This window comes from Zonotrichia leucophrys, chromosome Z, assembly GCF_028769735.1.
Source record: "Zonotrichia leucophrys gambelii isolate GWCS_2022_RI chromosome Z, RI_Zleu_2.0, whole genome shotgun sequence".
Classification (NCBI taxonomy): domain Eukaryota; kingdom Metazoa; phylum Chordata; class Aves; order Passeriformes; family Passerellidae; genus Zonotrichia; species Zonotrichia leucophrys.
In genome coordinates this window covers 33,070,461-33,084,157 of record NC_088200.1, presented here as the reverse complement: position 1 = coordinate 33,084,157, position 13,697 = coordinate 33,070,461, and the positions used below count along the sequence as shown (strand labels likewise).

The 13,697-nt window shown below is 40.3% G+C and overlaps 1 protein-coding gene across 2 annotated transcripts in view; it reads left to right on the top strand.

Annotated features, from left to right (window-relative positions):
- Window positions 1-1,073: 1,073 nt before the first annotated feature.
- LOC135459653 (interleukin-6 receptor subunit beta-like) overlaps window positions 1,074-13,697 on the top strand; it is a 32,794-nt gene continuing 20,170 nt past the window's right edge. The window contains exons 1-5 of one of the 2 annotated variants that reach the window (XM_064735883.1): window positions 1,074-1,246; window positions 1,486-1,536; window positions 3,967-4,078; window positions 7,320-7,486; window positions 8,541-8,680. In XM_064735883.1, the coding sequence (XP_064591953.1) occupies window positions 1,204-1,246; window positions 1,486-1,536; window positions 3,967-4,078; window positions 7,320-7,486; window positions 8,541-8,680 (513 nt within the window). In that variant the 5' untranslated portion in view covers window positions 1,074-1,203. The remainder of the gene's footprint in view (window positions 1,247-1,485; window positions 1,537-3,966; window positions 4,079-7,319; window positions 7,487-8,540; window positions 8,681-13,697) is intronic. The other variant, XM_064735884.1, reaches the window with a different exon arrangement.

Genomic DNA, 13,697 nt, shown 5'->3' with positions numbered 1-13,697 from the left:
CATATAACTTGCATTTTTACTTTATTAGTTTCTCCTTATGATCATCAATTGACGCTCAAATGATGATCATCAGTATCCTCTTGCTATTCCTTGTTGGAAGTATGGCTAAGGCCAATTTTTGGATCTCTCAGATAACAGGGGCTGTGATCCTGCAAGCATACATTGTATCTGCTACCCCCCAGCATTTTGGAGCTTACACTCAAGACCAATGAATTCGTGACAGGAAGCCCCCTGTAGCACTCAGAATTCCTTGATCACTTGCCTTTCATGACTGTGCCCTTCATAAAATCTGATAAGACATGATTGTTGCATTAGTCACCTGCTCCTACTGCAGACCATGCTGAGAAGCATGCCTCTCTCTTAGGAAAGTGATTAATTTTAAACTGCTATTTTTTTCTATTCAATACTCAACCTGAAATTTACCATGGTTGCCAAGATAAGTTAATAATTTGCCTATCTCCAGGTAAGTCTGGATCCCATCTCTGATAGCAGCTGTCTAAGCCCAGAAGGGAAATTTTCCACAGTAGAAAAATTTTCTGAGAATTTCCCTTTACTGCTGTAAGAGTAACAGCTGTTATGTCTCTGCTGGCTTCTGTGTTCAGAATGTTCTCTGAATTAATGGTGTGGAGCAACCATCTGATTTACAGCTATGGTGACTTTTGTCTGTGTTAGGGCCCTGGTGTAGGTACCAACAATGTAGATACAGCATCTTTGAGGTAGGGAAATTACATTGAAAGATAAGAGAAGTCAGAAAGTGAAGACAAGCTGAGGTCTTCTGCTGCTATTATTTCTACAGTATATAAGAATTCATATTAGAGTCAGTCAAACACCTTTACTTCCTTTTTACTGATATGAATATCTCTAATTTGCAGTGACAGTTGGTGTTTTCAAAGAGTTAGAAGTACCTAAGCTTAATTCAGTTTGCTTTGCTGATACTGCAGACACCACCAAGAATCTCGCTGTGCTTACAAAAACCAGGGTGGAGAGTTCCTGTTTTCCAGAAGGATTTTTAGGCTCTTGTAAGTATAATTAATAACACAGAACTCAAGTGTTCTTCCCATTGTCATCGATAAACTTGCTACTTGTGTTTAGCCTGTAGCAGGATTGGTGTTAGAATGAATAGGAAGTTTGAAAAGGAAGTGTGAAAATAGACTAAAGAGAGCGTAATGTTGATAGTAATCATTATGCTTCTTTACAGAGAAGATGAAGAACTCTCTGCTGGCAGCTATCTTTTTACTTGTTAGAGGTGAGTTTTCATATACCATACAGCTTACTGCCGCTTATGAACCGTAAAAATCCTAAATGCTACTCAAGGATGAGGATATACGAACTAAATCATGACCAGATTAAATTCTGCAAGTGGGAGAAGCAACCACCTGCAACATTTTTCCTATTTCTTTTGCGGTTGTCTTGACCAACTGTTTTTTTTTTTTTCTTTTTCTTTTTTCATTCTTCCCCCCGCAACCTGCTCCCTGCGCTGCCCAGGCTCCTGCCGCTGCTCAGCGCGGGACTCTCCGTTCTGCCGGCAGCTGCCAGGTGGGTGGAACGCCGCGGGCGCTCGGGAGCGGCGCCGCTGGAAGCATTCCCGCCTGTGCCAGGGAAAGCCCGGGCTCAGCAGCACGGGCAGGCGCGTCTGTGAGCGCAGGGCGAGCCCGCAGGCTGTGGGTGAAAGCCCAGCCCGAGCATCACAGATAGCTGCCGTTCCCAAGTACCACGGATCCGCTAACGTTTGTGTGTGATGGATATCTCTGCTTTCCATTTAACTGGGGAATTACTGATGATGGCGGGAAGGAACAGTACAGCACATTTTGATAGAGAGTATTGCGGAGCAGTGGGTGGTCATCTGATGTACTTTGTGCTGGATTTATTGTGGGCAGGAACATCCTGCTTGCTAACAGACCCAGCAGAGATGACAGGTTCCTGAGTACACAGTGACACTGGGCAAGACATCTGCAGGAGGACTATGTTCTTCTGAAATTAGCCATGGATAATTTTCCAGTCCTTGCAATTAACTTGCCAGATTAAGCTCTACTAAATCATTAGGGAGAAAACCAGATGCTCAGGAAGAAAAAACAGAAAGTTCTAGAGAGAAAAAAATTAAAGGTAGGTGGTTTGGCATTTGTTTGCTGGTTTGAGTTTTTTTTAAGTGGAGAAACTGAACTGCGTTTTCTTTAGAGCAAAGAAATATTTTTCTTTCTTTGCATAGCTCTTGGAGCACAGTCATGATACATCTCTGGTACTATGCTAGATCTGGGAAGAATTAATAATATACCTATTAAGGTGGAGCACTGCAGTGGAACAAAGAAAGCACTAGAATAAAAATTAATGTGCATGTGCATAATATTCACAAACAGAAAAAGTGAAAATAAAAATGTGCATTCATTATATTCATCTGGACAAAGCAATGTAGAACTTCCGTATATTGGTAGTAGGAGGATGCTTTGGGGTGTTCGCCAAGCTAATACACTATTTCCACACATGAAATCTACTATTTTTCCTTTGTCTGCTTTAGTACTATAATCTCGTAGAGAAAGACATGGGTGATTTCGCAAAACTTAGAGCATGAGGAACAACCACTGTTCCTGCATAAGCAGAGACAGGTCTGCAATATGGTAGACACCATGTGGATCTGAGTTAATAGAACTCTTATTTCAAATAGTGTCAGGAGCAGAATGTTACCAATGTATTGACATGAAGTATTACAGCAATTCCAAAAATATTTTTTTTAGGTGTTTCTTCAAAACAGCAATAAACACCAAGTAATTTTAAGGTTTAATTCAGAGTAAAACAGGATAAGAATGTGAGAGCTGCTGCTGTTTCCCCTGCTGTTGACAGACACTATGTTCATGGGTGAGGAGGCCAAGACGTGGTTTGGTGGCCAGACTAGAAAAGCAAAGAATTCTGTAATGTTTCACATTGCTATGAAAATAAGGAAGATGTGATCTCCACCTTCCCGAAAGGCACCTCTACACACCTGAGCTGATGCAGCAAAGTTTATTAGAAGAGCATTATTCATTTAGTATGAGAAAAGAAGTGTCATAAGGTGAGGGTATTAAAGTCAGCACTATACTCATTTGACTCACTTCTTTTTCCAAAACACCTTTTAACTTCAATATGCATTTGTCATCTCAATGATTAAAAGAATGCCAAGGATACTTTGTAACTCAGGTTACAGGAAGAAATGATGAAAAGAGAACTGATCTTTTAACTCACAACCTAGGTTGTGAGATACCATAACTATGCTACAACACCAGCTCCAGACATATTCATATTTACTTATCACATAGCAAAACATTTTTTATTCAAGATTGATAGGCCTATTGTTTGACCTAACAGGTAGGAAGGACATGTGGCTCTACTCATCAGGAAAAAATTACCTTAAGCATCCCATTCCTGTTGAGATTACTTTTCTCAACAACAACAAAATCTGAGTCCTTTTCCAAGGACTTTGAGACACCATGACTGATTCTGCTGAATTAATAGTTCAGACAGTAAGACACAGAGCAAAAGAAGAACAGCAGTCATATTTTGTCATTAGCATTTTTGTCAAGAGATTTTTGAAATACTGACATAAATTTAATTGCTAAAGACAAAAATTTAGTTCCTTTAATAACGTCTTCAGTGCTTATTTTCACATCAACTGAAAAAAGGGTATGTATGTTCAGTCGCAAAAAAAAATCCCCATATAAAAAATTAAAAGGCAATTTTATACATAAACTTTTGCTTCTTCTGTTTTACAATGCATTCTTTATAATTCTGGCAGTTTAAAAGTAATATTGTTTTTATCCAGCAACAGTGCGTAGTTCTGAACGTCAGATAGAGATTGGTGGTTTTGAAACAATTCTGGGGTCTAGTCAACTAACTCTAGCCTGGTTTGTATTTGGTTTCATTACTCATAGTCCCTTGGAGTCAGTTAATGGTTGCCTGTGATGGGTCTTTTCCAGTGCATATGTTTTCATCTTTCAGATTGGGACAATGAATTGGTGTGTTACAAGGAGTTAAGTGAGGATCTAACCTGCACCTGGCTGCCAGTACCTAGTGCTGCAAATACAGTTAATTATACTGTATACCTAAAATGGTAAGTCTGAAAAGTTATCTCAGAAAACCAAAAGCTCTTATTGTTGTTAGATGTGGTTCCCATTTGCCAGAGTTTTGTTCCAGTGTATTTCATCACTTTAGAGGTTGTTACACAAGGCTGGTCAATGCCATTTATCACTTCTCATCAATACCTATTGATTTGCAAGGGCTTCATAAGAGAGTGGTAGGTTGTTTCTGGCTAGACATCACAAAAACTGTTCTATTCCTCCCCTCCTCAGCCCAACAGGGCAGAGAAAATATGATAAAAGATCATGGGCTGAAATAAGAACAGGAAGAGATCTCAGCTATTACTGTCATGGGCAAAACAGACCTGACCTGGGAAAATGAATTAAATTTATTAACATTCAAATCAGAGTAGACTAATGAGAAATACAGCTAGAACTTGGAACACCCTCCCCTTCTCTGCCCCCCCCCCCACTCCCATTCTTTTCTTCTTACTGGGCTTAATTGAATTTTCTGCCTCCTCCACTCCAGCATTGTGGGGGGGATGGGAAATGGGATTGTGGACAGTCCATCATATGTTGTGTCCGTCACTTCTTTTCTCTTCTGACTCTTCCTCTGGTGCAGCATGGGAATCCTCCCTCAGGAGACACGAACTCCCACAGTCCATCATTAACTCCTCCAACACGAGTGCTTCCCACGGGGCCGCATTTCTGCATTAACTGCTCCAGTGAAGGTTGCTTCCATGGGGTGCCAGCCCTTCAAGAGCAGCCTGCTCCAAAGCAGCTCCCTCCCTCATGGGTTCACAAGCCCTGCAAACCTGCTGCAGCGTGGGCTGCTCTCTGCTGCTCCCACTTGCCCTCATTCCTCTCTGCCAGCTGCTGTTGTGCAGCCGTTTTTTCCCTCTTTTAAATGCGTTATCCCAGAGGCACCACCACCATGGATGATGGGCTCAGCCTTGGCCAGCAGCAGCTCTGTCCTGAGTCAGCTAGAGCTGGCTTCGTTGTTCGTGGGAAAGGCTTATTGCAGGTACTCATGGAGGCCACCTCTGTAGCAATCTGCTCCCAAAACCTTGTCATGCAAACCCAATACAAAGTCATTATACATCTTACCATGCCTCCAACACACTGTTTAAATCACTATTGCCAAATATCAGCTTACTTAATTACCTTTATTTGCAGCTATTGACTTTTACTGACTATTCAACATAGTGGTATTTAAGGAAAAAAAAAAAAAAAACAAAATATTTAAACATAAACAGACACTAAACTTTTATTTTATGTATTATGTATTTTGATATACCATGTACCCAAGGAGATATCAGATGTAGCATACTTTCTGGTGATTTTGAATTATCAAGTAGTGGTTTAACAGATGGAATGAACTTGTAGGGTCAATTTTGAACTGATTACCTCAAATACAGTATCTTCAGTTGCAGCTGCATTACAAAACTGAATTTCCTCATTTTATATCTAGATATTTGGAATCTCCCGTGAGATTAGGGGCATGTTCAGAAATAGAAACGTGAGATGAGAAGACATGATCTTTGCCATGAGACCATATCATGGGGTACATGGAGTGCAACACTGTCTGCCATAGGCAAATTCTGATATTCATTGCTGATTGTTTGGCCACATAACCACCCCTTGTCATTCAAAATGAGCTGTGGTTAGAAACATCTCCTAAAGCTAAGAAAATGTCACCACACTGGGAAATTCCCCAGGATGATCATGCTCACATTGCACAGGAGCAAAGCAACCACCTCAAGGCTGAGATTACTCCCCCCATCACCTTCGATATTTTCTCACTGGAGGTAGCTGCAGGCACCAATTTGCAATAAGCCCCTAATTCTAGTGCATGGCTGTCTTGCCTCTTGTAACTTCAAGGAATACCAAATTTTTGGAAGGACAGAAACATTTATGAAACAGCTCTGTTTCTGAAGAGATGTTATCAGTTGAAATATTTTTACGCTACTTGCTCTCAAAGTCATAAGCCAAAACCAGACTGTGCTGTTCCCAGGCTGCCGGGTTGATGTCATGAACAGACGAGGCAGATTAAAGAATGAAAGAAGATGTCAGTGGGGGAAGAGGGAGACAATTCCCTGGCAGAGGTGGTGATGTTTCCAAGTCAGAGTCAGGACTTTAACCTCAGTCTCCTAAGTTTCCACCCGGTGGTCTTGAAGACAAACTTACTATCTCCTCCTCTATTGGGTTAAAAGGAAAGAAAAAAACCCCACATGTAAAAGGCTTTTACTTTGCCTAGAAGAGGGTATCACCTCTTCCTGCATGTAACATCAGTTTGACGCTATAATAGTTCCTTGTCCTTACTCCTTGTGATTAAGTTGTCAGGAAGAAAAAGATTAAACACTCCCACAGAAAAGTTCCAACCAAGAATTCAAAATCATGCTTTGAAATTTTAATGGCTGATTCACAACTAGCTTGAAGCAGAAGACAGGAAAACCTTCAAGTAGTTTTTCTCAGGTACTAAATATTGAATCATGATGTGTGTAATTTAATACTTGAAATGCATAGCTAGGCAATTAGTATGGTAGTCCCTCTCTTTAAGAACACTGAACTTGCACAATTTCAACCTTGGAAAAATCTTCCCTGTGTGTGGCAGAGACTAAATGAGAGAGACTAGAAAAATGTTGGCAGCAAAATTGTATGCAAGGCGTTAAAACTCTTGGACTTCCCGTGCTGTGTACGTCAGGTATACCAGGAGGAATCTACAGGGCTGAGGACTCAGCGGACATTTAAATATCTCCATCAACCTCTGACAATTTGCAGGAACAGAAGTCAGAAGACAGGCACATAACTCATAAGAAGCTTTTCATAACTCTATGGCATTTTATATTCATGTAACTGGGAAATTTTGCTGTTCAAAAGGAATTTGAGTTTCCCTTTTATGAGGTGAGGCTTTTGGAAGTCATTTCTAACCTAATTTTATACCTTCAAAATGCTCTCTATATCCCACTGTAAGTACAAAAGAAGGTCATACAGATCTGGTTGTATCATGCTATGCCTTAAAAGATTAAGGAATTCAACAGTTCTCCACCACACAAGGATTTGCACATTTGAATTCACTAGGGTTACTGAGGTGCATGAATTAATCTTGCTGTTTCAAGCTGCTCAGTGTGAACCTTTGAGATTTCCAGATGTGGAATTATGCATAGAAGTACCTGGAAAGCTATCACTTACTATAATTTTGCTTTCTTGGGCATGGAGGAAAAAATAACTGTAATCCAATAAGATGTTTTTCATTGTGCTTCCTTTTCTCTGAAGGAACAAAATACGAAAACTTTTTCAGCGAAACACATCATCACCTTCCATCACAATAGAGCGAAAGAATCTCTACATTGAGAGATTTGCAACCATTTGGATAGCAGTGAATTATGACAATGACACCTGTGCCAAAGGAAGGAACATCTCAGTTTTACCAAGCAAAGCAGGTACAGTGTCTTCACAAGCTGTGTTACTGCAGTGCCCAGCTAAAGCTGTATTCTGTAAAGATTATTTCCAAAATTTCAGCTCCCAAAACACTCCTGTTATTTTTACTGATTCAGAGAGCTAAGATGCAGTTTGACTTCCTTGAATGAAGTCAGTAACAGAAGCCTATGATGTTTTAATGGAGGAGGGTTTTACTTTAAACATTTTGCTGGAATATTTAATATCCATATACAGAAAAATATATAGTAGTATTTGTGTACCATACTAAACCAACTTTCTATGCTCTCCTTGATGGTTTTCTGGATTTCTTTGTATTGGTTTACAAAGAGCAGATTGACTCAACACTGTGTTGAGTCACACTAATGCCCTATAGCAAAGGAATCTTTGTTATAGGGCATTAGAATTTTGAGAAACCTTTTCAAAATTCAACTCTTTTCTAAGGCCTCTTACCCATTACACAATGCTAAAAGAAAGATATGAAAAAAACCAGCCCTATTTATTAGGCCATTTAAATGTTTATTTCAAGATTCCCTACCTATCTGGTCACTGAACTGATGTTAAGAGCTTCTCAAAACTTCACATGCTCAGACTAATCATGGTCCAAGAAAAACCAATGCTTCTCTCCTGGGAGTTACTACTAGTACAACCCAAATTATCAATTGTATAACCTTTACTGAAGACTTTTGGACACATTGTGTTTATTTGCACTTACCGAAATTTAAAGATATTCTGGATATTTTTTATACAACTCATGATTACAGGTACTCTTGACATTTTGATTTTGCTTTTCAGCCCCACTCAGAATAGTTACTGCTTAGAAAAAGAATGTTCTTGAAATCAGTAGAAGCATTCACAAAAGAAAGGCAAGAGGAACAATTGCATTTTGTTGATGTCATAGAGATTTAGTAATTCATTTCCATGGTGTTTTGAAGTCTCACAGCATTCACTATTGTGTGCCAAGTCTTTTAACTTTTATAGACCACACTCAACAGATGTAATTACCAAAGCTTTCCTGCTTCTCTTGTGTTTTAAACAACTGTATCTCCCCCATTTTAGGAAAGTGCTTGTCACCATCTAACATAAATGCTTATCAGATCACAAACCAATTGATAATGAAGTGGGACCTGCCCACAGCTCATACACCATATGAGCTGAGATACAGAGAGGCACTCACAGAATCTGCTCCATGGACAGTGGTGAGTACTTCCAGATGACAATCTCATGAGAATATAAGGTGCTCCAATATCAGGTCAGCTGCACATATTATATGCAGCACAAGGATTGCAAGGTGGCATAGCAAGGAGTCATTTTGTAGGCAGACTCCACCTTTGTTTGGTTCTAACAAATCATGAAATGTTTGGGAAAGAAGAAATAGTAGCTTTAACCAAAGTAAAATAGAATAGCGTGTTATCTGGTTCATTAACCTACCAGTGAGACACTACAACTTCCAGTGATGCAAAAGCTGAATATCAGAAATGCCATGTAAACACAGACCCAAATCACACTTTCAGTGATTTACAATATTGCTCTTTTAGCTGGTATCATTACCTTTTCAAACAGATTAGAGATCAGGTTGCTTTGTTTTTTAAGGTAATAATTCATACTTTACATACTTTCGGTTAGTTTAAGTATTCCAGATTTTCTTCTTCGAAAAGAAGTGAAATAATTTCCCTGCAATACAGCCATAGAATGATTTGGGTTGGAAGGTTCCAACCAGCCCTGCCATGTGCAGGGCCACACTCTAGTAGACCAGGATGCCCCATGCAAACTGGCCTTGAACACTTCCAGAGATGGAACACCCACAACTTCCCTGTTCCAGCGCCTCACCACCCTCACAGTGAAGAACTTCATCCTAATACCTAATCGAAACCTACTGTCTTTCTGTCTACATCCATAGCCCCTTGTCTGGTCACTACATGCTTTTGTGAATAGTCTTGTCCCATCTTTCCTGGAAGTTCTCTTGAGGTACTGGAAGGCAACAATAACTCTGCCACAAAGCCTTCTCTTTTCTAGACTGAACAATCCCAATTCTCTCAGCCTTTCCTCACAGGAGAGGTACTCCATCCCACTGATTTGGTGGCCCTCCCCTGAATTCATTCCAACAGGTCCATGTCCTGCCTGTGCTGGGGACCCTGTCCCTGAAAATTGGGAAATAAACTCTCCATCATATTTGTTAGACTAGGAAGCCAACATTGTTTCATTAGCAGTGCTGAATGCATGGATAATTCTCTTCAAAACATACATGCCCAGTAACCTCAGAGACCTGGTTATATTCCTAAAACTATTGTATTTTCATGTTTCCTGAAAACATGCATTTATGCTGATTATTTCCATTTGTTTGGATATGGTTCCAGATCTTCTGACAATCTTTTCTCCTTGGGATTATCTCAAATACGTCATCAGGTCATAATGTACTTCTCTTATGATTCTTTGCTCTGATAAACAATTCTTGTTCTCAAAGCTATTAGTTAGTACATATTAAATCACTGATAGAAGTAAACAAGAAAGAATTAACTGGAACAAGTTTATTAGTCACAGATGTAGGGAGCTAGCACAAGGCCACATTAATCTCTGATATCTGTACTAAGCACTGTGTGTACAAAATTAAGCACTAACAATAAATATAGAGGTCATGCTCTATTGTGCTAAATTTAAGAGAATTTCCAGCATCTTCCTCCACTTCTGCATAGATGTCATCTTACAGGACTGTTCAGTAACAGCCCCAGAGCTGATGCAGCCCTGCAGGTGGGGTCTCAGCAGAGCAGAGCAGAGGGGCAGAATTCCCTCCCTGCCCTGCTGCTCACCCTGCTCTGGATGCAGCCCAGGACACGTGTGGCTCTCTGGGCTGGCAGTGCCCATGGCTGGGGCAGGTCCAGCCTCTCAGCCACCAGCACCCCCAGTTCCTTCTGGGCAGGGCTGCTGGGATCTGTTCATCCCCAGGCTGACCCTGGGTTGCTCTGACCCTGGTTCAGAGGTTCAGGTTGAGGTTCCTGTGGTCCACCTCTGGAGCCTGTCCAGGTCTCTCAGGATGGCATTCCACCCTGCAGGCACTGCTCAGCCTGGGGTCATCTGCAAATTCACAGAGGATGCACTTGACACCGCTAAGTCATTACTGAAGATACTAAATAACATTGATCACACCCACTATGGACCCCTGATGGACACATCTTGTCACTGATGTCCACTGGAATTCTGAACCACTGTCCACTACCCTCTGGATGCAACCATGCAACCACTTCCCAATCCACATCATGGTTTACCCACCAAATCCATCACTATCCTATTTGGAGAGAAGGATGTTGTGGGATACAACACCAATTGCAGTTGCATTTTAGGACATGCAATATGGTACACTAACAGGCAGAACAAAACTAAAGGGAAAACGCAAGAGGTGGAAAATGAGTCATAATTTCAATAATGTCTGCCTGTAGCAGCAATGGCTGCTTATCCTGCCCCTTCCCATCAGACAGGCATGTATGCATGATATGTATCACTAAGTCCCTGAAATGGTCTGTTTTTCAAGCTCTGTTATTTTCATATGTGTTAATCAGGTTATAAATATGCATTTATCAAGGAAAATAAGAAAACTGTTTAAATAGCAACAGTCTCCACTTCTTGGGAAGTTCTGCTTACCCAGGAGACTCTTTGCTTCCTTTTCACTACAAAAATCTCCCTGGTTCTTCCTTTTGTCTCAGAAGACCGCTCCCATTTCTCTTGTAGCTGACTGCTGGTTCGTTTAGCCACTTCAGAAGAGGTACTTTGAGAGGCCCATGAAAGAAATGTTTCATCTCAGTACAAAGAACATTCAGGTCTTGGAAAGGTCCCCTTGTTCATTTGTGTACAAGTCCTAGACCATCCTAGGGCAGACAATTACCCATGCGTAGCCCACCCAGCAGCACAATAGGCAGACAACCAGCTGCAGACAGTCTGGCACATGGCACATGGAAGAGCAGAAGGTGCAGAGCAGTACAAATGCATGCCCTGCGGGTTTTGGAGACAGGGGAGATGGAAGATTCACGGGAGTACTGTGGGGGACTAGTACAGACATCCACACTGGGTGACACAAATGAGTCAACACTACAGGTCATGAACACTCATGATCTCCCAGGTCCCAGCTGATGCTATGGATTTAGGCTGTAATCTCTTCCTAATAATATAAACATAGGCTAAGCTTGAAGATTAGTAAATGAGTATGACCACATACTGTATTTACAGGGAATGCCCCAACTGCTGGAATAAGGCAGGAATAATGCATCTGACTCCACGTTCTCAGAAGGCTAATTTATTACTTTAAAATATTATGTTATATTAAAGAGACTATACTAAACTATACTAAAGAATATAGAGAGAATACTTACTGAATGCTAAAAAGATAATAATGAAAAACTCGAGACTCTTTCCAGAGCTCCAACACAGCTTGGCACCAATTGGCTGAAGAGTCAAAACAACTCACCCCAGAATCGAATGAAACAATCACCTGTGGGTAAACAAACTCCAAACACTTTCTACCCAGGAGAAGCAAATGAGATAATTATTGTTTTTCTTTCCTCTGAGGCTTCTCAGCTTCCCAGGAGAAAAATCCTGGGCGAAGGATTTTTCAGAGAATGTGAATGCCACAGCCATACATGCATAGAGGATGCAAAAAGCTAGTGCTTATCAAGAGTAGGATAAATGTACATGTAATGTAATTTAACATTGGGTTTTAAATCCATTCCTCTTCCCTCTTGTTTGGAGTCTTTCTGTAATATTGTGAGTAGTGGGATTCTTTTGCAACTAGCAAAAAATTATATCAAGTTGTCATGGACAACATCATTTAAAAGTAATATCCTTCACTCATAAGAAAGTAGTTATGTTTATTGACATAAAACAGAAATCCAGCAAAGTTTGATAATAAATGTGAAAGGGGTTTAACAGGAGTAGACAGCAATGAGCACTTGATTACTTCACAGAGAACAGAGTCAGACAGAACTGTGAGGAAGACATTTTAATTGGGTCATGAGAGTTAAAAAAGGCTCCCCTTGCATTCTAAAATGATTCTCAGAGCCCCTGCAAGTATAATTGCTTCTGGATTCAGACTTAGTCCCAGACCTGGTCAACAGTTTATATCTAAAGGATTGTATGTGCACAATCAATCCTTTGTATCATTTAACTGAGATTTAAAATTTTCAGTGTATTAATTTCCAATTCAATTATCAAGTATCTGGTGAAGTGAATACTCTCTCATCCTTGAGGAGTAATCTTCAGAAGTTAAGATTACTGTCCTTACTCGAGAGATGCCCATTGCTGTGCAGGAGAGCTCAACAGGCTGTGGGCTATCCACTATTTAAAAGGAAAGTTGTGACACTTAAAGACATAAATGCATGGTGTCTTCAAATATTAGCTTCAACCAATGTTGACTTGAGTTGAATCTTAACCAATATTATGAGTAGGTGGATGAACTGTTAAAATCAGTCTTTCATATTATCTTGTCTTTCATGTTGTTATCTGTCTGCTTTGAATCGACTTTGAGTCAGATGCTGGTCAAGACACATCTAATATGATTGTTAATAGTGGTTATCACTTAATCAGGATTACAAGAAGTAAAGGTCAGGATGGAGGGGAAGTGGAGGAGAGGGAGGTGAGCACACTCCCACGGAAGTTAATTAATTAACTTATTAAAATATAAAGTACTGCAGAAATTCAAAGAGAAGAGCTGCTCACCTTACAGCGGGGCTCTGTTGGTTTTAGGGAGCTTTAGGGAAGAGTTTAAGTGATAACAACAGTTTCCTATCATATTTTCTCTTATTTTCTCTGTATTTTTCAGCTCAGGGTTTTCCTTAGACAGGGATGGTGTCTTTGTTTCAAGAAAAACTCCATTCCCTGAACAGTTACTGAGGCTCCAGTGCCATCATCAGTTGCAGATGCAGATCTCTTCTGCAGCACCAAGGCATACAGGCAGCCACACATTCACTCCAGTCATGCTGTTTAAGACAACAGCCATGTGGATCTATTCAGACACAATGACACTTTTAAAAATAAGGGCTTTTTTTTTTTATTGTTTAGTTTTCCCTTGACTTCTTGTTCTTGAGGATGCTAACAAGGCCCGGAGTTAAATAAATTTTTATTTTTCAGTATATGTAATGTCTAATTTATTTTAAAAGTAATATTTAGACCAGGTTACTTAGTGTCTTGAGTGAGCAGAGCAAGCTCATGAAAAAGAGGGTGTTGCCTTGA